The sequence below is a fragment of the Setaria italica genome, chromosome IV (genome assembly GCF_000263155.2).
Source record: "Setaria italica strain Yugu1 chromosome IV, Setaria_italica_v2.0, whole genome shotgun sequence".
In the NCBI taxonomy this organism is placed as follows: Eukaryota; Viridiplantae; Streptophyta; class Magnoliopsida; order Poales; family Poaceae; genus Setaria; species Setaria italica.
The window spans coordinates 14,072,685-14,097,365 of NC_028453.1; the positions used below are offsets into that span (position 1 = coordinate 14,072,685).

At 40.4% G+C, this 24,681-nt stretch overlaps 1 protein-coding gene across 1 annotated transcript; it reads left to right on the plus strand.

Moving 5' to 3' along the window:
* Nucleotides 1–4,717: 4,717 nt before the first annotated feature.
* On the plus strand, nucleotides 4,718–24,497 carry LOC101759999 (proteasome activator subunit 4). Its single transcript, XM_004965231.4, has 35 exons — nucleotides 4,718–5,141; nucleotides 7,260–7,362; nucleotides 7,452–7,564; nucleotides 7,642–7,764; nucleotides 9,344–9,445; nucleotides 9,539–9,704; nucleotides 11,452–11,568; nucleotides 11,920–11,987; nucleotides 12,070–12,171; nucleotides 12,262–12,478; nucleotides 12,639–12,866; nucleotides 12,952–13,079; nucleotides 13,171–13,288; nucleotides 13,378–13,593; nucleotides 13,674–13,823; nucleotides 13,935–14,011; nucleotides 14,116–14,333; nucleotides 14,667–14,883; nucleotides 14,966–15,045; nucleotides 15,116–15,233; nucleotides 15,311–15,481; nucleotides 15,815–15,983; nucleotides 16,067–16,110; nucleotides 16,496–16,538; nucleotides 16,641–16,786; nucleotides 19,216–19,310; nucleotides 19,458–20,356; nucleotides 21,662–21,946; nucleotides 22,041–22,136; nucleotides 22,493–22,671; nucleotides 23,169–23,250; nucleotides 23,466–23,587; nucleotides 23,696–23,788; nucleotides 23,976–24,129; nucleotides 24,221–24,497. Exons 1-35 carry the CDS (start codon nucleotides 4,981–4,983, stop codon nucleotides 24,260–24,262), a joined length of 5,442 nt encoding a protein of 1,813 aa, XP_004965288.2. The 5' UTR covers nucleotides 4,718–4,980; the 3' UTR covers nucleotides 24,263–24,497.
* Nucleotides 24,498–24,681: the final 184 nt, after the last annotated feature.

A 24,681-nucleotide genomic window follows, 5' to 3' on the forward strand; every position in this document is an offset into this window, starting at 1 on the left:
ACTCCTATTTATTATGAAGACATATTTCATGGTGGATATAACACAGCTAATTTGATGTTGTATATATCGATGCATTTTTCTATAAACTTCATTAAAATTAGATAAGTTTGATTTGGGTCAAAATGAAAACAACTTTACATTGTGAAAACAAAGGGAGCACAAGGCAATTAGTAGGAGTTAGTTAGGTTACCTTGCAGTTTCCCTCTTTCTCCTTTCTTTTTCTTATTAAAAACATTACTGATTAAGAAATGTTTCAAATCAAAACTTCTAACTTCTAGTATCTGTGCTGACTGGTACTGAGCTAGCACTAATACTTATTGTTCCTCGCTGGCTCGTGGCAAATAGTCTTTGAAATATCAATGTTGATGGATAACACTTAGGGATCCTATTAGTGCTGGCTTATATTATAAGTCATCACCACCATGATGACTGAGTTGATATAGATGATTGTTTTTTCTAGTAGTGTGTTTTGATTTAAAAAGAAGTTATGAGTCAAAATTTGCAGGAAAACAAAAAAGAAATATACGGAACGGGACACATGAGCTATGTGAAAAAGGAAGCATCGGCGAGGTAACTAAGAGCATAATTAGTTTGCTCCCAAAATTTTGGCAAGCTAAAAGTTGGGTAAAAAAATTTAACAATATTTTAGTAATATAAATGGGAGATGTCGGCAAATTTTGGTAACAAACCAAATAGTAGCAAAAAAATTAGCTTAACAAAACTTTAGCATGCCCAAAAATTTTGGCAGCAAACCAATGAGTAACTGGTAAGTACATGCAGATGTGTGCACAATTTTTATCGTCTTGGGCCGAATAAAAGGCTGGTATTTGTCACCTTTTCTAGCTTTGCAAAACAAGAGTTGAGGAGATGGTTGAAGGTTTTTCAGTCCACATGGTTGTAAATTTCTATGACAATATTGATACTGCCCCTACTCATTCTTACCATTATCATGTGCCATGGTGGTGTTGCTAACGTTAGCAAAATTATTGCTTAGTGGCGTCATGTCTTTAATTCGCTCCAGGCGAGCATACTTTTCCCCATGATCGAAATAATCATTATAGCCACAAAAGTTACCCTTGCTCTTGTTGCTTGGGCACTATGTCAGTAGTTCTTGGGAGGATGTCAATATAAAATTTGAAGAGTAAATTTCACCAGCGGTCCTTAAACTTGTCCTGGATTCTCATCTCGATCCCGGTACTCTCAAAATGCATATAGTAATCGTTAAACTTATCCCGAACTCTCATCCTAGTCCCAATACTCTAGAAATGTACGTAACAGTCCGTAAACTTGTTCGGAACTCTCATCCGGGTCCATAAACATGTTCCGTGGTCTCATCCAGGTCCATACACTTATCCAGAGCTCTCAGCACTAAAACTTTTAGTTAGATTTCAACTTGGTTTCAAATTATCATGATTTTTTTTTATCAATTTTGAATGTGATTCGAACTTGGTTTCAATTTCTAATGAATTTCGGATCAATTTTTAGTGGGATTCGAACTTTTAGAATTTGAATCCCACTCAAATTGATCCAAAGTTCATGAGTATTTGGCACCGCCTAGCATGCCTCTTCGTGTTGACCCTCCTTGCTCTCATCACAATATTAGGCTATAGAAACTTCTAGTTGGTACTCAGAACTTTGAACTAAAAACCATTGAGATTTTTAATTAAAGTGAATATGAACTTTGAACACATAAGTTCAACTTTGAATGAATATTTATAGGGGAGGATTCAACTTGGAAAATTGTAAAAGAAACTCAAACCAGGCCATCTGGCATCTGATAGTGTGACTATGTAACTGTTACGCTAAGAGTTTAGGATTTAAAGAAAAGAAAGAGAAGGAGACGTCCACACAAAAAGTCACACATTGGCGTGGGCAATTGTTGATAGGGTTTTTACTGCATGTAGATGAGAAGAGATATTGAACTATCCCTTTAATCTTTTTTTTTGAACGAACCGCACAAAAAGATAGTACGTATTTCATTGATATAGCAGAAAAATATAAGACTACAGTCCTGGGAGGCTATAGGCATGAAAATAAAAAGAAAAGAAAAACCAAAAAGATTCGCCCAGTTGGATTGGGACATCAACACGGATAACCATTCAACTCAAATCGCCACACCTGACTGATTGGATTGGGACGTCAACGCCGGCCTCACCACTCTACTCGCCATGGCAGCAAACAAGCGGATTTAAACTCCGTCTGACTGACGGCAGCAGAGCCGAAGTCTTTCCGTGGCACCCACCAACATTCCCGCTCATGTAGTCGCCGAAACCTCCAGGCGTGGCTCTGTGTCGATAGGGAACCGATAGAAACAGACTGCATCGCACCGAGAAGGCCACCGCCATGCGGGGCCCTCTGCTGTAGTGCCGCTGCAACACCACACTCCACCTAATAGAGTGATACCATCGAATCCGGACCTCTCGCAGTCGCCACCACAATAACACAACGCACGAGAGCCTCGCCACATCCGTCGTTGGACTCCACCTCTCTCTCGTCGCCTTAAAGAGACACCGCGTGCGGGGGCCTCGCTACGCCCGCCATAGTACTCCACGTCACGGATCCATTTCTTTTGTCGCCGTCGGAGTGGTGAGCAATATTGCCTCGCTCCACAAGATCTCCATCGATCAGCCAAGCCATTGCTGCCGCATGTTGACTTCGCCTTGTTGCTTCACCTGCGCAAATAGCATCCGCCGCCATGTCAGCAAGCTAAAGAAGTCGCTTGCGCCGTCTTCCGACGATGTACCACACCGGATAGCCCAGCCAAGCTGAGCCATCCACCGTGGTCCGCTGCAAGACTAGTTGTCCACGATGCCATTGCCGCTAGCGTCGTCCTTCGACGCAGTCCCCCGTCGCACTGACCGTTGCCAAGTAACGCTAGCCGCGGCGGCCCGCTGCAAGTAGCCAAAACAGACAATCCTGCGACAACCCCTGGCCGCCACCATAATTGCGATTGCCTCCACGTGGCCTCAGCAACACTCGCCCAGCTTGTCCTGCGGCGGAATTGCCACCACTAGCTGCGGCCGCCCATAACTACTGGACCAGCAATGCCACAAATCAAGATGGGTCTCTAGAGACGACGCCTCCAAGGAGGGCACGAAGCCAATGGCACCGCTGTCGCTCGTACAGGATCTGGACAGGGTTTTCACCAGAGGACCCCATGAAACAGGTTTGTAGCTTAGACATGACGCCCCTAACGAGGAAAAACGACGCCCTAGGGAGACGCCATCATCTCCAGCAGCAAGAACGCTGGCGAGGGCTTTCGCCCGAAGCATCCCAACCTCTCACTGCACGTACATGGCTTGGCACTCCCAATCCATAGTCACGGCACGACATCGTCACGGCACCTCCACGCACCACGTCGCTGAACCTCCATCTCCGCTGCGCTCGCCGCTCAGATGCACCACCACTCGACCTCCGCTCCTCGCACGCAGCCACCACCGCACCGCCTCACCGTCACGCATCGTATGACCACACCTCACCACCGCTGCACCCCTCGGCTCAACAATTCAACCATATAGCACGTCGTCGCCGGGTCGCCGCCCCGCGGCCACCTCTCTCCTCGCCTCCACTGCCTCGCGGGCGGGGGGGGGGGGGGGGGTGGCAGCAGCGTCACCTTCTACCGGCCGGTCAGTGTCCTGGAGGGGTTCTCCCTCCTCGGGCACTACTGCCAGCCCAATTGCCGCCCGCTCCACGGCCACCTCCTTGTCGCGAGGGCGGGCGCCCCCCCGCCCGGCACCCCGCCTTAGCCGCTGCCGCCGCTATACGCTCGTCTGGGAGTTCCGCGCCGGCGGTGTCGCCAACAGCAGCATAGCCCCCGGATCCGGTCGGCGCCGTGCCGGATCCATGGTCACCGCATCTCCTTCCCACACATGACGCACTGCAGGGCTGGGCCATCGCCTCCTCTCCTCCGGCGCCTGGACAAGCTGCAGGGTTGGGTCCAACCCATGTGAGCCGCGCCACTCACCTAAAGCCTCTGCCGTGATGCCGGATCCGGTCTCCAGGGTGCGGATCCACCTCTCCGAGGCGGTGGTGGATCTGCCATGGCTGCTCTGCCCCCTTCTCCCATCCGAGATTGATGCCCTCGGCCAATCTTCGCAGGAAGATCCCGCCGCCGCCATCCTAGGGCCCGTGCGGGCTTCCGGCAGACCCCTTTGGTGGCGGCGAGGGGAGGAAAAGGGGGGAGGGGGTGGCGGCGAGGTGTACGGTCGCCACCCGAGTTGCTCGAGCGGAGGTGACGCGGGGCGAGATGTGTTATTTGATGAATTCCTATCCCTTTATGTTAAAATCTAGACAAGGAGAGAAATCGAGTTCACATCGAAAGATACTACAACCAGCGAGTTTATTATTTGGATTTTGCGTAACTTTAATAAAATACACCGATTGCGACTCAGTGCACACACAGAAGATGCATTATTTTTCTTAAAAGGTTGAGGGATTTTGGCAACTTTACCGTGATCCGCATCGGCATCTCCACGACCTGCGATGCACATGGCCTGAGCCGTACGGATCTGCTGGGGGCCTGGGGCACGTGCATCGTCGTCCCTCCCGTCCACAGCAGCAGAGAACCTCGTGATCCGTACGGCTCCGGGCCCGAGCCTAACCGCCTTGTCAGCCTCAGCCGTCCCAGTCCACCGTGCACCGAGCCCACCCGCCCTCCCCTTCCACCTCCTCCCCTCGTCCCCCACCCCATACGCCGTGCGTCACCGATAACCGGAGCGGATAACCGGCCGCCCCAAGTCTCCCTTCCCTCCCTCCCGGTCGTCGCCGTCGTCGTCTCCACGGCCGCACACCCCTCGTCTTGGAGGTGAAGAAAGAAACCGCCCACCTATAAATGCCCCGCCCCCGCCGTCCCAGCCTCCCCAACTAAACCCCCCAAACCTACCACCGCCCACCCATTTCGCCTAGACTCCAGCCGCGGAGCTTTAGACTCAGGGAGGGCGGCGGTGCGAGGGGAGCGGGCCCGGGGGGAGGATTCCGAGGATGCACCTCTACAACGCGTGGCTGCCGCCGCCGGTGGCGGCCGCGGCGCGCGGGGAGGCGGCGGCGTTCGCGGGCGCGGTGCGGTCGGCCGCCGACGCGTGGCGGCCCGGCGACCCCGACTCCGCATACGCCACGCTCAAGTGGATCTCCGTGTTCGACCTGTAATTGCTTGCTCGAACTCCCACCCCTCCTCCCCTCGCTGTGGCTCAATTGCTTTTGACTTGAGGTCTCGTTTTACGCTTTGGTGTGCGCGTACGACCTGCTCCGACTGGTGTTGCCTGGAGTTCTGTTAACTTAGCAATCCGGTTTATCGAGTAGCGGGAAAGGGAGTGCCGAATTCGGCTGGTAGTATTGTCAATGTGTGGCTGGCTGCTTATTTCTGCTTGGTGCGGTCGCGTTTGGGTTGGGGAATTTTGGGTTAAGGCAATCGTCGGCTCAACTCTTACTTGCTCTGTTTTGTCATTTTCGTAGTTCTGACCTCCTATTGTCCGTTTTTCTGTTATATGTAGGTATTCTGTAAGTGCTTTTTAATGATGGTTAGTATAGTTCTATGCTGAGTTTTCTAAACTGCAGTCCACATTGAGAATTAGGACAGCCAATGAGTGATTTCAGAGAACTGCTCTTGATGGTTAGTTGACTGCGAGGTGTAATTTTAACCAAATTGGGGAATTCAGTTTATTGCAATTGCCGGAACAAAGAAGTATGCTGAGCCCTCAGTAGATTCACTGTACAGTCGAATGCATGGCTGTGTTTTTGTTGAATATGTTTGAATTTTATGTTCTAAAAGTATGTGTTGGATTTTTGGGAATTTTTTTTCCAGTAAATGGCACGCAAATGCCACTCTGAAGAATTTGGTCAGTAAAATGGCACTACATAGTTGATAATATATCAGTTTTCCTACATTTTTACAATTTCACCCAACTTTCCCATTTTCTTAAAGTAAAATTACCAGAACTTCACTAGGTCTCTTCTCCATCCCGCTGAACACGACTCAATTGTCAATTCAATAGTTTTGTGGCAAATGCTTATAGTTGTACCCTGTGATTCCATCCAGGGCTGAAAATGTCCGCAAAGCACAACTAAGTTGTTACAGTTTGCTTAATCCAGGCCCAGGGTTTATGGGGTATGATCCAAACTGATAAATACTTCTAGTTCTGGTTTGACAAGCTCTTCTGCGCTACTAAACACAGACCTCCATCCCTAGTGTAGTGGGAAGACTTTTGTGTTGTTCCCCGATTGAAATTGTATGATAGTAGGAGTGACAGGGGTACAGTTCAAGCGATCACCAAGCCCATTCTCGCCATTGCTTGCAGGCCTTCTGCCAAGGCACTGCGTACAGCCCACTAAAAAAACCCACAGTTTACAGCCAGAATTTGGCTGCATGGAGATGGAGTCAGTAGGTACTAGTACTACATGCATGTCACGGGGAACATTGATTGCTTCTTGGCATGACATTTGTTGCTGGAATCAGAGAAGGCGCTAAGAGCATTCTGAATATTTGGCATTAAGAGAAGCAGCAAAAGGAACTTTGGTTTTAAAAATGGAAATAGACCAAAGTAGTACATCATGGTTTTCACCTTTTTAGTGGCCAATTATTGACCAAATTCGTTCACTGTAGCATTTTTATCAACAATGCTTTGAGGAGTATTTTTTGATAACTCTCTCTTGAACTAGTAGTAGTTGATTGGTTATATTTTTTTTTTGATGTACTAAGTGTCTTGTGGAAACCCCTCTTTGAACTAGTAGTAATTGATTGGTTATCAACAAAAGAACCCTCATGTGGGCCATATTGCGTGATTGATGGATCTGATTCAATTCAAAGGGATGCAGATAAGTGAAAACCATCATAAATCATTCCCAGACATTTTAGGGATCGTTTGCAAATATTTACATATGTAGCCGAATTCACTTGGTGGCCTTTGACCCACATGATGAGCTCAGATGCTAGTAACCAAAGATGGGTTTACACTAGGCTCTGTCTCTTATTTTTTTTGAATTTTTATCTGTTTGTGACAATTGGATACATCAATCAGAAAGTGGATCTTGTTTGAACAATCTTGTTTAAATTGTTTAATTGCTATAATGCTATAATAGGAAAAATGATGCAGCTTATTTCTGTTGCATGATAGCTGACAAAAAAGTTGTGTATGATTGATAGAAACATTTGTTCTTTTACACTTTTGCTCTAATCCTCTAATTGCCATGGAGTTTGTAAGTGATGTCATTTACAGAGTTTGGGGATGTATTAATGTTGGTGTTTGTTTTTTCAATGGATTTAGTTTTATTAAAGCGAAGAGTGATATTGCTCCTGAGGATGTACAGGCTCTTATAAAGCTTGGGTTGGAGATATTTCATGCATCGAAGAACAAGTTTGTTGTTCAGGTAATTAATTAATGATCTGTATATGGATAGTTCAAATTTGTTTGCTCTTCGTTGACACATTCTTGTCTTGTTCAATGAATGATAATCAGATTAAGTGGGGAGGTTTGCTCGTCAGGCTTTTAAGAAAGCATGGGAAGAGGCTGTCACTTGCTGTGCAATGGAGGCCACTGTATGATACATTGATAAAGACTCATTTCAAGAGGTAAAGTTTGACCAGTACACATTTTCCAACAATGAAAGAATGACAAAATAGCTGATCGAGTGTCATGTCTGTTTCAGAAACATGGGACCTGAGGGCTGGAAAGTAAGGAAGCAACACTTTGAAACTGTTACCTCCTTGGTGCGTGCATCTAGGAATTTCTTTCCTGAAGGTGCGGCTGCCGAGATTTGGTCAGAATTCAGGTTTGGCGGCTTCCGTTTGGCATGTAGAGCACGAACCTTTACTTCCCTCCAGAAACGTCATACTTTTCGAACTGCTTTGCTGGTTTTAGTTTTTCTTTATGATCCACGTTATCCACCCACTAGAAGCCCCATGTAGTGTTTGGCTGGACGGAATCACAGCTTAATCAACCAAGCATATGATTCACATATTGTCCCTCCATTACAAAATTCACCAGACTTTGATCAAGTTTATAGAAACATGCACTAACTTCTACATCATGAAATTTGTTTCATTAAATCCATTATGAAATATGTCTTGGTAGTGCATTTATTTGGTACTGTAGATGTTAATATATTTTTCTATAAACTTGTCAAAGTTAGAAAAGTTTGACTTAGGGCAAACTAAAACCTACATTTTGGAACGGAGGGAGCATTCATTTTACTTTATTGTGGATTTGCAATAACAAAGGTATCTAATCACCTGTAGTGTAATATATAAAATCCTGTACCAATCATCTTTAAAAAAACTCTCGTAGGTATTTAATGTTGGTGTCAAACCATTCCAGCACTAATCCAGATATCCTAGAAAAAGGGTCCACCAGGAATATTTGGTTATGTTTTACACAGCATCAATCAAAGAGTATTATATTCCTTTTGATGTAAGCTGCACAAGAACTCTCTGTAAAGAATGTAAATTTGCATTTTATCTGATTCTTGCGGGTCCTTAAACTTGCCTAGGTATGGCACTTTTGTTCATGTAGTTAAGTAAGCTACCATTTAATCCATTAGCTAATGGTCGTAGCTGACATGGATCTGATGATAGATGACATAGCTCATGTTGATTTCGGCATCAAAATTCTCAAACTGTGGTACTGGGAGCAAATATCCGATTCCTTCATTGTAAGCATACCTGAGCAGTGCAATGAGGAGCAATTTGGCCATTTTGGAGTGCAAATAGGCAGATAGAACTAAAATGTTACATATGGGTATCTGGTGCTACAATTTGAACATCATAGAAGGAAGATAAACAAGATACATGGAACAACAATGGAATTATGGGTTTAGGTTTCGCAATGAATATAGTGGTTGTGAAAAACTTGATAGATTGGATATACGCTTCTTATGTGTCAATTCCACGTATTCAATGTCTATTTCATATCTTCAGGAGCATTTAATCACCAAAAAAGATGACAGGCTAGCTTAATGTTGACAATTTTAGGGCTTAAGTGTCACTCCTATGCATATTTGGGATCTGCTAAAATATGGTGCAATTTTAAAAACTATCATATCCATATAGGTTTGTGATACTGCCATCATCAGATTTCTAAATAACGAACTCCGAAGTGGCAACATGCACAGGAACTCCTAAGCGCATCTGTAAGATCGTAACAGCAAGTTAACACTAGTTTTAAGCTTGCACCTCTTAGTTGTTTCTTGTATTGATAATATCATTATTGTTCCTTCGGGACCATTATTTTTGTTAACATTTGGAAAAATAGCACACAAAATCAGCATAGATTGTAATTGCCTAATTGGAAATTGCTTTATGATATGCTGCAAACATTTATGTACCTTACCTTATACTGTAATGGAACTACAGGCCCTTGCTGGATAATCCATGGCATAACTCAGCATTTGAAGGTGTTGGATTTCTCAGGCTGTTTCTTCCTGTGAACTCAAGGAATCAGGACCACTTTACCATGTAAGTCACATATTTGATGGATAAGCTCCCTTCTTTCATCTGTAGCTGAGCATCGTTGTACTTTATCTTTTAACTAATTTTGTACTGTTTTAGTGATTGGATCGCACAATGCCTTGACATATGGGATTCTGTCACAAATTGTAACTTCTGGGATATCCAATGGGCTTCCATCATAGCACGCTGTATAAAAAAATTTAAATCAGTGAACTGGGATGATTTTTTGCCGTTGTTATTCACAAGATACTTGAACATGTTTGAGGTATGTTTCTTCTCTCGGTTTTATACTTAGGAAGAGTGGAGAATAATTTACATAAAATCTTAAATGTCTCACTAAACAACTGTTTTTGTTTTCATCAATCATTTTTCTTAGGATAGTAATACTGGTTTTATTGTTGTAAAAATGAAGCAGGTATTTGTCTGAAATTTCTTGAAATTTTCTTGTTAGTTTCCATGCATATTTTATCTCACATGCAGTGTTAAGGGTTTAAATAGTGGTAGTGGAAATGCAGTGGCAGGGTGTTTCTATAGCAGCCACGCATATGGCAGCAGAGTGTTTCTACTTTTGGCCATATTTGAAAATAGAAAGTTACGCTATCTTAAATTAAACACCAAAAGTAGAAAGTTAGCAGTTTTTAATTCAAAGAGCCAAGATAACATCAGAACAATGCATGTCATCATGATTTGTGAAATCCCCTTTAAACAAGAAAATTAGTACCTGTAAGTCTGTTTTGTACCCCCTTATGGTGCTTTTCTTGAAACAAAAAAAAAAGAAAATTTATAAAATATGTTCAAAGGGGAGTATTAGGAAAAAAATATTTGAAGTAGGTAAGTAAGTGAACCATAATATGTGCATTAGTTCACATGCATTTTTTGAAGAATCTGCAGGAGAGCTGTGTATCGTTTTATTAAGGAATTATAGTTCAGGAGCATGAGCTGCTGTGAGGCCTACCATTACATGAAAAATTTACAGGTTTATGCTAAAGAAACTAGAACAACCAAATAATAAAAGAACCATGATACAATCTAAGTGAGAAACACTACTACTAGTGTGGGAACTGCAGCAATGCCGAGTTCACCAAGCCTCTGAGGTCTTGCCTGATTTCCTCACCGATCTCCTCAACGAGTTGATGAGATAAAGTTGCAAACGAGTTCACATGCATAAGTTGGGTAGAAATATTAAAGTGGGAGGCCATATGAGGGAAGGTGGAACATTCCTTTCCTTATTATAGGATTGTTCTTTGGTTGTCCTTATCTTTTGCTAAAAGTTTTCAAACAATGAATCTCCTTTTGAACATAGGAAAGCTGGAGAGTTTTTTGAAGGTATTAAAATCATGTGGAAAAATAACTATGGAGTCCTTTGGAACAAAGGATGGACCTCCATATTTCCTATCAAAATTCTTTCGAGTGTTGGATCGTTCCGTATGACTTTTAAAGGGCTTTTAATATGAGGTCCAATCTCATGAATGATTCCTTCGTGAATCACATAGAATATCCTGTGTATCCAAATGATCGTTCCTTCAGTTTTCATATCTTTTGCACTTGCATTGTAGCCAAAATCTACGTCTTTGTTAAGGATATGGTAGGACCATTCTCACTAGAAAATATGGGGTAAGTGGCCAAACAAGAATCTGGAATGTTTCTGCTGCAGTGATCCTACTAACATATGTTGCATTTGCGAATGAGTGCTAAAAATAATCCCAGTGCCAAACCTTGTCCCCAATACCAGCACTATAATGTGTTATTTGAAACATCGAGGTTTATACAATGCTCTATTGGAGCTCTCAAAATTTCCAATGTTAAAGTTATCATAAAAGATATTTGCTTGTGCATTTCTTAGTAAATGAATGATCTATATAATATAGTTAATACACTAGAAATTTGCATGTTATGATATTCAATTGATGTATTTGAAATACAATTATTTGGTACTAATTGGTGTTTGGGTTGTGCAGAAAGTTGGTGGATTAGTTACCAACTCATTTGTATATTTCTTTCTGTATGTCTAGGTTCCTATATCAAGTCGGAATGGGTCATACCCCTTTCCGGTGGAGGTTCCTGGGAACACAAGGTTTTTATTTTCCAGCAAGACAAGAACACTTTCCAAGGCAATTGCAAAGTCAATTGTATGTTATTGATACCCTTTCAGTTCTTATTTTTATTTTTTTTATCTGACTGGCTCATGGAACATACTCATGTATTTTTGCCGCTGAATATCAGATGTCCTGGTATGGGCATAATATATACGTATAAGTCATGGCTCCAGTTTAATAAGGATGACTTATTCAGTCAGTAGCCTGTTAAAGTTTTTTATACTCCAATTAATTGTTACTGTCCTGTATATATCCATATAAAACAAGCTTGGCAAATGAACCAAGGAGATGCTATATTTATGTTGCTTCATAATTGTTACACCTGTTGCATTGTTCAACTAAAGCAATAAAGGAACCATCCAATTTTGTTTATACATTTTGCAGGTATACCTTATGAAGCCTAAAAGTTTAGCATTCGAGTATTTTGAGAAGCTCATTAATCTTTTGGAACAGTATGCCTTCTGACCTTTGATCTTCTTTGAGCTTGATGCAGTGGCTGCCATTTTGTTTTAACTTGACTGCTTCGGTTTATAGGTTCTATCATCCATCTAATGGGGGTCGATGGACCTACTCATTGGAGCGGTTCCTGCGGCATCTTGTTGTTTACTTTGAAAAACGCCTTCAACAAGAACAATTGTAAGGGATCAATCTTTACTTGCATGAGTAGCTTAAAAACATCTTCAACTTATTGACTGCAGTTCGTGTGTTTCAATATGTACACTTTAGTGATACGACGGTTGAGGAACATGATCAAACTTATCTGGGAAAGGAAGAAAGGGTTGTTTTTATCAAAGCTATCTTGAAATTACTGGATCGTGGCCAGTACAGCAAGGACAATTCTCTTGCTGAAACAGTTTCCATTGCAATTTCCATCCTGTCTTATGTGGAGCCAACCCTCGTGCTTCCGTTCGTTGCAACGAACTTCCAACTAGCCTTAGAGACAGTAAGTTTAACAGCAAATATGCATTGACCTTCATTTTGTTTTATAGATATTTCTTTAGTTGACTTATGAGAGCCTTGCAATCTGTTTAGTTTTCGATTGGTGCGCTCTTTAAAGAGCATACTTAAGTTACATGCTAATCATTTCAATTGTTTTCTTACAGACTACAGCTACCCATCAATTGAAGAATGCTGTCACATCTGTTGCATTTTCTGGACGTCCTCTTCTTCTGTGTTCTTTATGTTCATCTCAGTCTGATGATAGTAGTGTTGTTGATTCATTCAGTGATCTTATTGTCACTTCCCTTTCAAATGCATTACTTGGCATGGATGCCAACGATCCACCCAAAACTATTGCTACAATGCAGTTAATTGGTTCTATATTTTCAAATGTAAGTCTTTCCTTTATCTTTTCTTTTGTAATGCTGGTTTTTGGTAAAGAGTACTGTTATGCTAACCATTCTATGGTGTATATAGCTAGCTACAGTTGGTGATAATGATGATGTGCCTGCATTTCTCCAATCTACCTCTCTATCGAACTGGCTAGATGAATTCTTTTCCCGGCTGTTTTCTGTGCTTCAAAATTTGGAATCAAGTAGTCCAATGTAAGCTGTAAAGGTTTGCATTTGAAAGTTGTTTACTATTGAAGTACTTGTCACAGCATTGTAATGGCATTATCTCATTTGGATATTGCAGTAATGAAGGATACCAAACCTCCTTCATGTCAGGGACTTTTCTTGTTGAGGACAGTTCATATTACTTTTGCATGCTTGAAATTCTTCTTGGAAAGTTATCAAAACCTTTATTTAATCAGGTATCGCATCCTTATTCAAATGTTGCTACACTTCCACGTCCTTATGAATTCCCTATCATGCACATGTTTCCTTCTTTTGCAATTGACAGTCCCTGAAGAGAATTACCAAGTTTGTTAATGCAAATATCCTCCCTGGTGCTACTTCAGAAGTTGGGCTTCTTTGTTGTGCCTGCGTTCATTCATATCCTGAGGAGGCTTCAGTCCACCTTGTAAAACCTATCTTAATGACTATCATGTCCTCCTTTGAAGGCACCCCGACAACAGGTTATGTTGGAAGAGCAGTTCCTGACAAAATGTCTAAAAAGGTTTATTCATATAAAAGGTTTATTTCTGTATTACTTGAGTTATTCTGTGTTACACACCACTTGCATTTGTTGACATGCAGGCTGCACTTTCTCCTGCTCTGGAAACAGCATTAGACTACTATCTGAGGGTTTTGGCCATAGCCATCACTTATGCTGGTCCCGTGTCACTCAAGTATAAGGAAGAATTAAATCACATAATAACAGCTGCATTTCAGGCCCCTTCATGGAAGGTTATACTTTTCTTCTATCTTTTCGTACATTTGGACAGATAGTACCCCCAGCTCCCTGTTATATTTATACTATTTTTAGATGACAAATTTCCTTTCCTTTGGAATGACTAGGTCAATGGAGCTGGGGATCATCTCCTTCGCTCTCTGCTAGGAACTTTGGTTTCCTATTATTCGACAGATCAGCACAAGTATGTTTATGTCTTGTACACTTGATTGTTTCTTCATTTGATGTATAAATTGTTTACTCAACAACCAATATATTATCCTGATTTTTTTGTGTAAAATTCTGTAGGCCATTCACTTGTCAGCCTATTGGTAATATTATTGAACCATGGGGTTGTTCAAAAGCTCATCAGGATAGGGAGGTTGAAATGCTTAATTTCCCTCCAAAGTGGCATGATCCCAGTCAAGATGAACTCTCTTTTGCAAATGAATTACTACAATTTCATTTTCAATCAGCTTTAGAAGATCTTTTGACTATTTGTCAGACAAAAGTTAATTCTGAGACAGGTAGATATGCGTACTGGACATTAAAACAACATTCAGTTTCTTCTTGTTTGATTACTCATTTGGAGGCCACTAAATATAATGTGATATGTACATAAGAAAAATCAGTACACTCCTATTCAGGTACATTGAAGTCAATATGGTGGTAATGTATCTTGACTGGAAGCTGATTTTGATAATCTATCTTCATGTCAACCTCCCCCACCCCACCCCCCCTCCACACACACGACCACCACCATCCAAAAAAACCTATGTCGGCAGCTATGTTATCCTCTTTTTATGTATTTGGTTATTTGCTCAGGTGCCTACTTGATAATTGTTTTGTTTTTCTTTTAGCAGGAGATGAGAAGGAGCACCTAAAAGTAACTCTATTGCGCATCCTCTCTGCATTGCATGGTGTCATGTCTTGCTTGCCAGAAATGCGCCCATCGTACAAAGATGGGAGGTCGAAGGAAGTGGAGCCCATATTCTTCATCGCAGGATCTTATGGTAGCAATGTTGGCAGCTCTGAAATGCGTGAAAAGGCTGCAGAATTTGTGCATGTTGCGTGCAGGTGAATATTTTTGTTTTTAAGTCATCCTGTATCATTTGATAACATTTAGTACTTAGTCTCACAATTGTATATCCATCAACAGGTACTTATTAAAGGAAAGAACTGATGACAGTATTCTCCTAGCACTTGTTGTCCGTGTCATTGATGCTTTGGTAAACTATGGTATGTTCACTAGGTTCAAAGATTCATGGTGAATATTTCTCCCTGTTTATGTGACGGTTTACTGTTGTAGGCAGCTTGGAATATCTAGAATGGTCAAGCCATGTTCAAGCTTGGAAGCTAGAGTCTGCTTCTATAATTGAGCCTCCATGTAACTTCATTGTTCCATTTCATGCTCAAGGAAAAAAGAGGTATGCCCGTCTGAATTTGTGGATTCTGATTCTGCTATATGGATTGTGATGGAAGTTCTCAATTTTGTTTATATTAGGCCTAGATGGGCGCTTGTAGACAAAGCAAACTTGCATAGTACATGGAGATGTTCACAATCATCATATCACAGATACAGAACGAATGCAGATGTATCTCCATCTGTCCTCATGACTGATTTGATGAGTGATCTCATAGATCTCTCACTACACAACTATGAAACTGTTCGCTCGTAAGTTCTCTCTTCCCCCTTGGTTATAAGATGGAAATGTCTTAGCTTTAGTACTCCTGCCGGTCAGATTTAAGTGACGGTTTCATACAACAGATTTGGCCTCTGCATGTAGCCATTATTTTTTGTCTGAAGCGTCATATAAAAGTGACCGGAGATAGTACGTATTTCAGTTGAGTGTTGCCACCAACATTTGCAACACACGAGTATGTTTTTTGATCAGCAAGTGTACACACTTGTTTATGGGATACAAGCAAGCACACAATTGTTGGTCTTATTTGTAGTTCTCTTCAAGTAATGACCATCTTGTTTCTTTTTCTGTACATTCTTATGCAGGTATGCTGGAAGATCCCTAACAAAATTATTGAAGCGCTGGCCTTCTCTAATTTCTAACTGTGTTCCCACACTTACTGGATATTTGCGCGACCCGAAAGCTCCTGAACATGTGGTACTTGGTTCTTGCAGCATTCTGTCATCACGGACTGTTTTAAGACACTTGACCACTGTATGTGTATTTCACTACTTACATGCTTTAGACCGAGGTTAATTTCATAATGTGGATAGTATTAACATAATTGTTTCATATAGGATTCTGTTTCCCTCTCTTCTTTTATCATGGGCATTCTGGAAAGGTAGACTACATTTTTCCTACGCATCATTTCTACATTATGCCCTATGAGTATGTTTTATTGTACACCACACTTTGGCCCTGTTTGTTTCCGCTTCTCACAGCCATGCTTGGATTATAATCTAAGCGAAGATTTTCTCGCTTCTCGCTTTTTGCTTCTCATAGTTCAAATCTCTGAAGCGGCTTACCACATAAGCGAGAATCTTGGAAAATAAGCAAGGCGTTTGGTGGGATTCTCGCTTATTTTCACTGATAAGCCGCTTATAAGCGGAAACAAACAGGGCCTTTAACAAACAAAAATAATCAGCATTTGATAATTAGGGAATGGAAAAGTGTGCAATTTGTTAAGCTGATCAGTATGTTACTAACTCCAATCCTTTTTTCTATAGCTCTCATCATGAATCGTTGAAGTGTCAGAAAGCTATTACTGAGGTACAGTTCAATAGAAGATCTTACCTCTGTTAAAAAAGAGATAAACTAAATAAAATTTTAAGCTAAATGTGGCACTGAAGATTTTTGTATATATGTTTACAGCTCTTTGTAATGTATAATATATGTTTCTCTGGAATATCAAGGAGTTTCTTTAAAAACTCTGAAAGTCAAGTCGACAAGCCGGTATTTCTCAGTTTAGTTCCTCAAATCAATGCTTTGGGCTTTGAGACTAACAGCCTACATTGGAGGTGAGCAGTTGGTATATTCTGACATAAATTAACACAATGCTAGAGACATATGGCACTTAAATTTTTTGCTACCTCAAAATTTTAAGATTTTTGTCATCCCATACGTATATGCTGAACCAGTTATTCTGTCTCACTTTTCTACTGTTCTTTACCTTTCAGCATACATCATTTATGTACTGAGCTCTCTTTTCAGTAAGGACTCTGTTCATTGACTAATTGACCATACCCAATTCCTTTAGATGTCATGAAACTAGCTCTCCTTTCAAATTTGTCTTGAACTTAAATCATCTCAGGCCATGCTATTTAGTATATGAAAAAGTGTATTTTTCATCCCAAGTATTGCAAAAGTCTGACATTCATCCCTCATGTTTCATTTGGTGCTAATCAATCCCTTAACTAATTAAACCGGTGCATTTATCATCCTACCTTAGTTTAACAATGGTTTAGTGCTACCTTTTTTTTGAAACTTAGTGCAAGTCCTCCTCGATGAACCGTCAACGTAATCACCAGACTAATCCATGCTTAGCGATGTAATATTCAGGGTCGAAGATATAACCCCCCCCCCCAAAAAAAAAAATCAATAAATCCTCTACATTGCCTATCCCATAAAAATTTATGTGAAAAATTAACGGAACCGATTCATGCGAAACTATTATGGCAATTGATACAACTTTAAACGTGTCTAAGCGGTGATTAGTAAGATGATTACATGATCTAAATCGATGTTATATGACACTAAACCATTGTTAAACTAAGGTGGGGATGATAAATGCACCGATTTAGTTAGTTAAGGGGTTGATTTGCACCAAATAAAATGTGAGGGATGAATGCCACACTTTTGCAATACTTGAGGGGTGAAAAATACACGTTTTCCTTTAATATAAATTGAAGATGATAAAAAATGAAAAATACACATGTCATGAGCATTTGAAATTAAATTTTGCAGGTTCACATAACTTGCTTGTATTACATACATGATCTTTAGGATTTTTTAAACATTGCAATATGTTGGATAATTGTATTTTTGCTACGGCTATTCCTAGTGCAGAGTTCCATTGCAGGTTTCCAAGCATGCCATGTCATTTAAGTATGTTTGAGTTCATGAATGAAACAAGTTGTTCCAATTGGAAAAAATGAAACTCTATAGAACCTAATGCAAGGTTCAACAGGTTTCGTAGTCTTGGAAACAGCGCATACATAGTTTCATCCTGATTGAACTTCTTCCGGGATTAGCCTTGCCATAATTACCTTGCCATGTCATCACATATGCAGATGTGTCATCGTATTTAATGTGCATGAAACCTCTATGAAACTTGCACTGGGATTAGCCTAATAAGGATTCTGGAACTCCTGGTCACTAACAATGCTGTGTCTATTTTATTTTTTTACCCACATGATATGACAGCTTAGAACAAAGTATTTGCAAGTGCTTGCCATCTTTTTAATTGTTAATGACTTGTGTTCTCAAAAATTTTTTTGTTAATGACTTGTGACTGAGGTTTTTGTTTTCTATTTTTCTGGCGACCCGAGGTGTACAGCTTTTCCATTACTTTTAACAGAAAATAGTTTAAGAGTACACCGTAAGGCTTTGATTGTATCATATTTGAAAGAACAGGAAACTGAGTAGCTTTTTTGCCCCCTTGATGCCTTTGGTGCCATGGGTTCTGTTGCGGCCCCTCCCCTTTAGAACAAAGGTCAGGTGCCCAGGTCGGAGCCTGGTGGCATGAGTTTCTTCATGGTCTGTTTTGTCAGTTCATAGTAACCTTTACGACTGCTCCTTCCTCTAAATGATTAAGTTCTCGGTTGCCGTGATTTGAACACTTTGCCGGACCGTTGCTTAGGCAAGGATTCTCTAGTGACATCCACCAACCGAATTGTTATTTGTCTTCTCATATTAGTTGCATTTGCCTTGCCGGACCATTGCTTAGGCAAGGATTCTCTGGTGACATCCACCAACTGAATTGTTATTTGTCTTCTCATATTAGTTGCATTTGCCTTAAAATTTTTTAAACCCCTTTCTTAGCTTAGTAAAAAATGGGATAGAATTGTATCTTTGTTAATCAAACAAGAATAAAATGGTCTTTTCTCAACCTGAATTCTTTCATTTCAATGAGGCAAGATCTATTTTCAATGAGCGACCTTGAAGCCATGCTGTCTGGCCTTGTCTGCATATTAGATATATTCACTACAAAATAAAAATTTGCACCACAACTAAAGCATGCAGGTACAGAACAATCTTCTGTGCCGATTGTTCATAGTCATAGTGCACAAATAGCATTTCCACAATGACAACTACACATGAAAAACTATTACTTGCCCCTTTAATAATGTAATATCAATCGTAGATTCATATCTACTTGAATCGAATTTTACTATCTTGTAGTCATTACATACAAATGTACTTCAAACTTGCAGCTCTGTAATTTCAGGTACAATTTGATGGCCAACAGAGTACTTCTGCTGCTAATTTTGGCATCCAGAAATGAATCTGGCATATATTCACAAATGCTGGCAGAGACTGCTGGTATGGACAGCATGCTTCCTCTTTGTAGCTTCCTGTTATTATGGAACACATTTCGGCTATCATGCATTTATCTTCATGTTTGAAAAGGTCAACTTTGAAAATATTTTAATTGAGCTTCATTGTTCAAAATAAATGTTTTTATATTAGGTCATTTCTTAAAGAATTTGAAGAGTCAACTGCCCCACTCAAGAATGCTTGCAATATCTGCGCTGAACACATTATTGCAAGGATCGCCTCATAAGGCATGTCCACAAGGTTCACAGCAATCACTAGATCACCCTGAATATTGCAACACTTCATCGACAGGAGAAATTTTGAATCAGATAATTCAAGAGGAAGGATTCATGAATGAGACACTGAACAGTTTATCGAATGTCCATATTATTTCTGATAATGATGGTTCGTCAAAAGCGAGTTATGGGGCTTCATCTTTTCAAAGCGGATCTGACAAAGCAATCACTAATTTCTATTTTGATTTCTCTGCCTCATGGCCACGTACTCCTAGTTGGATTTCTTTAGTGGGTGGTCACACGTTCTATTCCAGCTTTGCTAGGATATTCAAAAGGCTCATACAACAATGTGGCATGCCAGTAATGTCTTCTCTTCAGACCGCACTGGAAGATTTCCTAAGTTCAAAAGAGAGATCAAGGCAATGTGTGGCTGCTGAAGCCATGGCAGGGATGCTCCACTCTGATATCACTGGGAATTTGGAGTCTGAGAAAAACTGGTTGATGGTTCAACTGCAGAAGATTATGTTAGTGCCATCTGTGGAATCAGCTCCTGAATGGGCAGCTTGCATTCGATATGCTGTTACAGGAAAAGAAAGATCTGGAACTCGTGCTCCTGTTCTCAGACAAAAAGTATTAGAGTGCTTATGTAGTCCTGTTCCTCAATCCATGGCAACTAGCGTACTTGCCAAGAGATATGCCTTTTTATCTGTTGCTCTAATAGAAATATCTGCACCGAAAATGTCTCCAGCAGAGAAGCAATACCATGTTAAAATTCTTGATGAACTACTTGACAACATGAACCATTCATCTGCACAGGTAAACCAAATGGCTCCACTGTGGGGGTGTCTATGAGTTGCCATTCTTTTTATTTCACTTTTCTTATTTTGAGAATATAATGCTGTCACATCTGAAGAGCATTTCCTAGAATTTTCTAGGAGTTCTCTCATTTTGTTTATTTAACAATTATAAAGTATGCCATCATATTTTAGGCCCTGCCACTAGGTTTTGATGCTCCACTATGTCGATGGTCTGTTTCTGTTAGGTAGGTTGGATTCGTAGTTCCTATAAACTGAATCAATCTTATGCTATCATTGCTTGGTACCTATGAACTGAATCTGGCTTATACTACGTTTAAGCATATGCTGTTTTCTGATGGGTGACTGGCAATGCTTGTTACATGCGTCCATACTCCATACTACGAGGCTACCACAGTACATGTGTACATGACAACACTCCTTTACATGTCAAATGTCAAATTTATAAATTAATTTTGATTATTTGACCAGTCAACAGCTATTCTTTCAGTGCTTTCCCTATTTCCCCATGTATTAAAGTGGAGGCACAGTTACAACTTTACAATGCTCATAGCTGCAGGAAAATAATGAAAAGAAACATTGGAAACCTTTTTGCTTGTTACAGCAACTATTTGTCCATATTTTCCTTCCTCCTTTCGAAGTTTCGGTTGAATTAAGAGAAGCAAGAATTTAAACCTTTTTTATTGATTGGACAGGCAAAGGCAAAAAGAATAAAGAACAATGATGAAACATTTTTAGTTTAATTAAATAATGAGCATAGGCAAAGTTCAGAAATTTTCACCATAAGGAAATATGGTTAAACATCATGTAAAATGTACTTTTACATCTAATTATTATGTTTAAAATTATGGCAGTCTTAGTTTACTGATGTGTTTTGTTAGTTTGTTTCCATTTGATTGGCAAGCGATGCTTTATGCTTACCTGTTTTTCTCATTGATCATTCTGGGCTGGAAATTGATTAAGAACATGTTATGTACTTAGTTTTCGCTAGAAGTTGGTGAAAAGCAAAATATACAATGTTCCCCAAATATAGTGTCAATTAATGTGTCTAATAGCATTTCCAGTTCTTTGATCCATTTCGTGAATAAACTCAAATTAGGTAGAATATATATAGAACAATACATCAAAGCTTAGCTAGAATATATCAATACTTTAGAACTTTTCTATAATTCAAGTGCCATTTATATATTAAATAAGCTTTTGGCATGTTACCAATGTTGAAGGGAAGACATCTACAGGGAAATAATTACTGTCTTTGCAACAATATTTTTTCTCAATCTATTTGCTTTTAAAATTTTGTTATCAGGTAAGAGAAGCAATTGGTGTTGCCATGTGTGTTACATGCTCTAATATTAGACTTTCTGAATCATTTGGCACTGGTTGCTCACCGGAAGAGCTTTGTGGGGATGTACGCATGATTGAACAAACAGGAAATGAATATTGGTCTAAATGCTTGACAGATGGAGCTAATGAATTAGCTGTAAGTATACAAAACAGTATTCAATCTAAGCAACCGGAGTTGACATCAGATTCGGCTGCTGAAAATAGCATGGATCATGGAGAGCAGGCTGACGCTAAAAGGATGGAAACGGTGCTTATTTTATGCCTTTCCTCCAAGTTGAAGGTGCCATACCCACTTGCTTCATTTCTTGCTTATGTCTTCCTTTTTTTTTGTTTCTTTGCAGATTTTTCATTTCATGATCGCATCTTTGAAGTCTGGGAGATCTTCTGTGCTACTGGACATTATTATTGAGCTCTTGTACGCTGTTCTCTCACTACAGGTAAACAATTTGGTAACTTATAGCAGTGTAAGGATTTTTTTCCTACTCTTGTTTTTACGTCATCTTCAATATATTATTTCTTGTAATGAAACAAAAAATGTTGAAGGTGAGGAAGTTCCTCTCTTCGTTTCTTTGTTAATGTCTTGAGGAATCTTGAAATTGAAATTTCTCTTCAGGCTGTTTTATCACCTTGGTCTGCTAGTAGACTGAAATTGATTTGGTCTGAACTTTAGAGGCTGTTAAATATTTTATCCCAAAGACATGCTCAGAAACTCTGGATGTTGGGTAGCAGAAATGTGTGATTTTATTACAATCAATTTTTATTTACATTTTATCTGCATATTTTCTCTTCGCAGGAAACCTCAAATAAGGACTTATCGTTGCTCGCTAAATCAGCTTTTGAGTTGCTGAAATGGAGGATTCTACATCGGCCTTTTCTTGAAACTGCTATTTCATCTATTCTTTCTTCAGTTAATGATCCTAACTGGCGTACCAGATCTGCACTGCTATCGTATCTCAGGACCTTTACATACAGGTTTGATTTCTCACTTTGTTGCCACTATACCCATTTTCATGACAGTGGTTTGCTGCACCATGAGTATTTCTTTCCTTGCGTGATACTCAGTATGAAAGAAATGGCGTAATAGTAAGTTGTGAATGCCAATATTTTTGTCCTTGCTACAAACAGCTCACTATTTTCATTTCCACTATAGCAGAGTGCCATAACTTGTGAGATGTTACTGTCACATGCATTCTCATTAAGACTAACAGAAACATTTTTCAACAAGGATAACCTTCCCTGTTACCTTAGTAATGGAAAATTTGTTGGAGTTAACAAACCATAAGAAAATAGTGATAGAGCTAGATGAAGAGATACAAGAGCAACAGAAACATAGCTTTTTTTTTTGACAGATTGAGTATTTCTACATACTTTATATGTGATAACTTCACTATGGTATTACATGCCTCTGATTTTTTCACTGTATCATAGAGCTAATGGAAAATGAATGCACTCCACTACCTTTGTCACAGGCACACATTCATCCTTTCTGGCTCAGAGAAATCACAAATCTGGCAAACAATAGAGAAGTTACTTGTGGACAACCAAGTTGAGGCAAGTTTATGTTCGTTTGACATGTATCCAATGAATATTTTATTTTCCTATACTTTCTTATTTGCCGCACACCAGATAAATATATAACAAACAACACTACTTACATTGTGACCTTTGCCTTGAGAAAACATGGACTATGAAAGTACTTTTCAGCTAAAGATCCTCTGTGGAGGCTGCTTTTGTCAGTGGTATGAAGTTTGTTTTCATACGTTCAGGTTAGGGAACATGCTGCTGGTGTACTTGCAAGCTTAATGAAGGGTGTAGATGAAGATCTATCCAAGGATTTCCGTGATCGGTCATATGCACAAGCCCAGCGTATTATTGTTGCACGGAGAAGGTAAACTTTCTGCTGATTGTGACATTCTCATGGACCAATAGTGTCTTCTCTTTTCTTTGCGTTGATTTGTTGAGTTGACAGTCTACTAATACCTGTTATTGGTTACAGAAATTCAAAATCAGGCCACTCTGTTGCTAGCATTCATGGTGCAGTCCTTGCTCTGACAGCTTCGGTCCTTTCTGTCCCATACGACATGCCTAGGTACTCTTTGTGTTATTTACTTTCTATGCCTGGCAGATGTCAGATGCTTCTCCTTATGCAAGGAGGCGGGTGTACCATATCTTGTATGAGTGGTTGATCATGTCGATTTTAATTATAGCTATCCTATAATTTCGAGTTGGAACTAACATTTTCTTGACTGGGCATGTGTTTTTTGTGGTCTTTGCAGCTGGCTTCCTGCTCATGTCACGCTACTTGCTCGGTTTATCAGTGAGCCTTCCCCCATAAAATCAACCGTCACAAAAGCTGTTGCGGAGTTTAAGCGTACCCATGCCGACACGTGGGGGATCCAGAAGGATGCGTTCACGGAAGACGAACTGGAGGCAAGCTTGAAATCTTTCCCTTGACCACCCATTTGGTACTGCTTCACAGAATACGCACATTCTCACAGTTTCGCTCACTTTCCTCATGCAGGTTCTTCGTGATACATCATCATCCTCGTCATACTTTGCTTAGATCAAAATTCCGATTACAGGGTATGCTCTAATACCGTGCGATGTATATGAATTTGTGACAGTTGAGCTGCCAGTGTTGCTCATATAGTATAATCTTGTATCATATTTGCTTTTCTCCATTATTAAGGCTTTGGCTTCGTACAAGTGGGATGGTGCTATGCGCGCGCGTTTGTATGTACACTATAAAGATAGGTTGGTTTAGGAAAATTACGTAAGAAGTGTTTTATGCTGCTTAACCCGATCCATAGCCTGCCTTTATATACTGGTACTCGATCCATCGTTGATCAGCATATTTGTTAGCGGCACAGGGACCAACGAAAACGAAACTCCCCCCGACAAGATCGTGCTAGCCGCGCCAAGCCTCTTCGTTAACCAGCGATTCTGGGCGCTGCCTGAGTCAGCGGCGTGTTGCCTTTTGCC

Bases quoted from the DNA above. Each gene is read 5' to 3' on its own strand.
- LOC101759999 (XM_004965231.4), top strand. From the start codon at position 4,981: ATGCACCTCTACAACGCGTGGCTGCCGCCGCCGGTGGCGGCCGCGGCG. The intron at 9,446-9,538 runs GTAAGTCACATA...GTACTGTTTTAG, and splicing joins AATCAGGACCACTTTACCAT to TGATTGGATCGCACAATGCC. The intron at 9,705-11,451 runs GTATGTTTCTTC...CTGTATGTCTAG, and splicing joins GATACTTGAACATGTTTGAG to GTTCCTATATCAAGTCGGAA.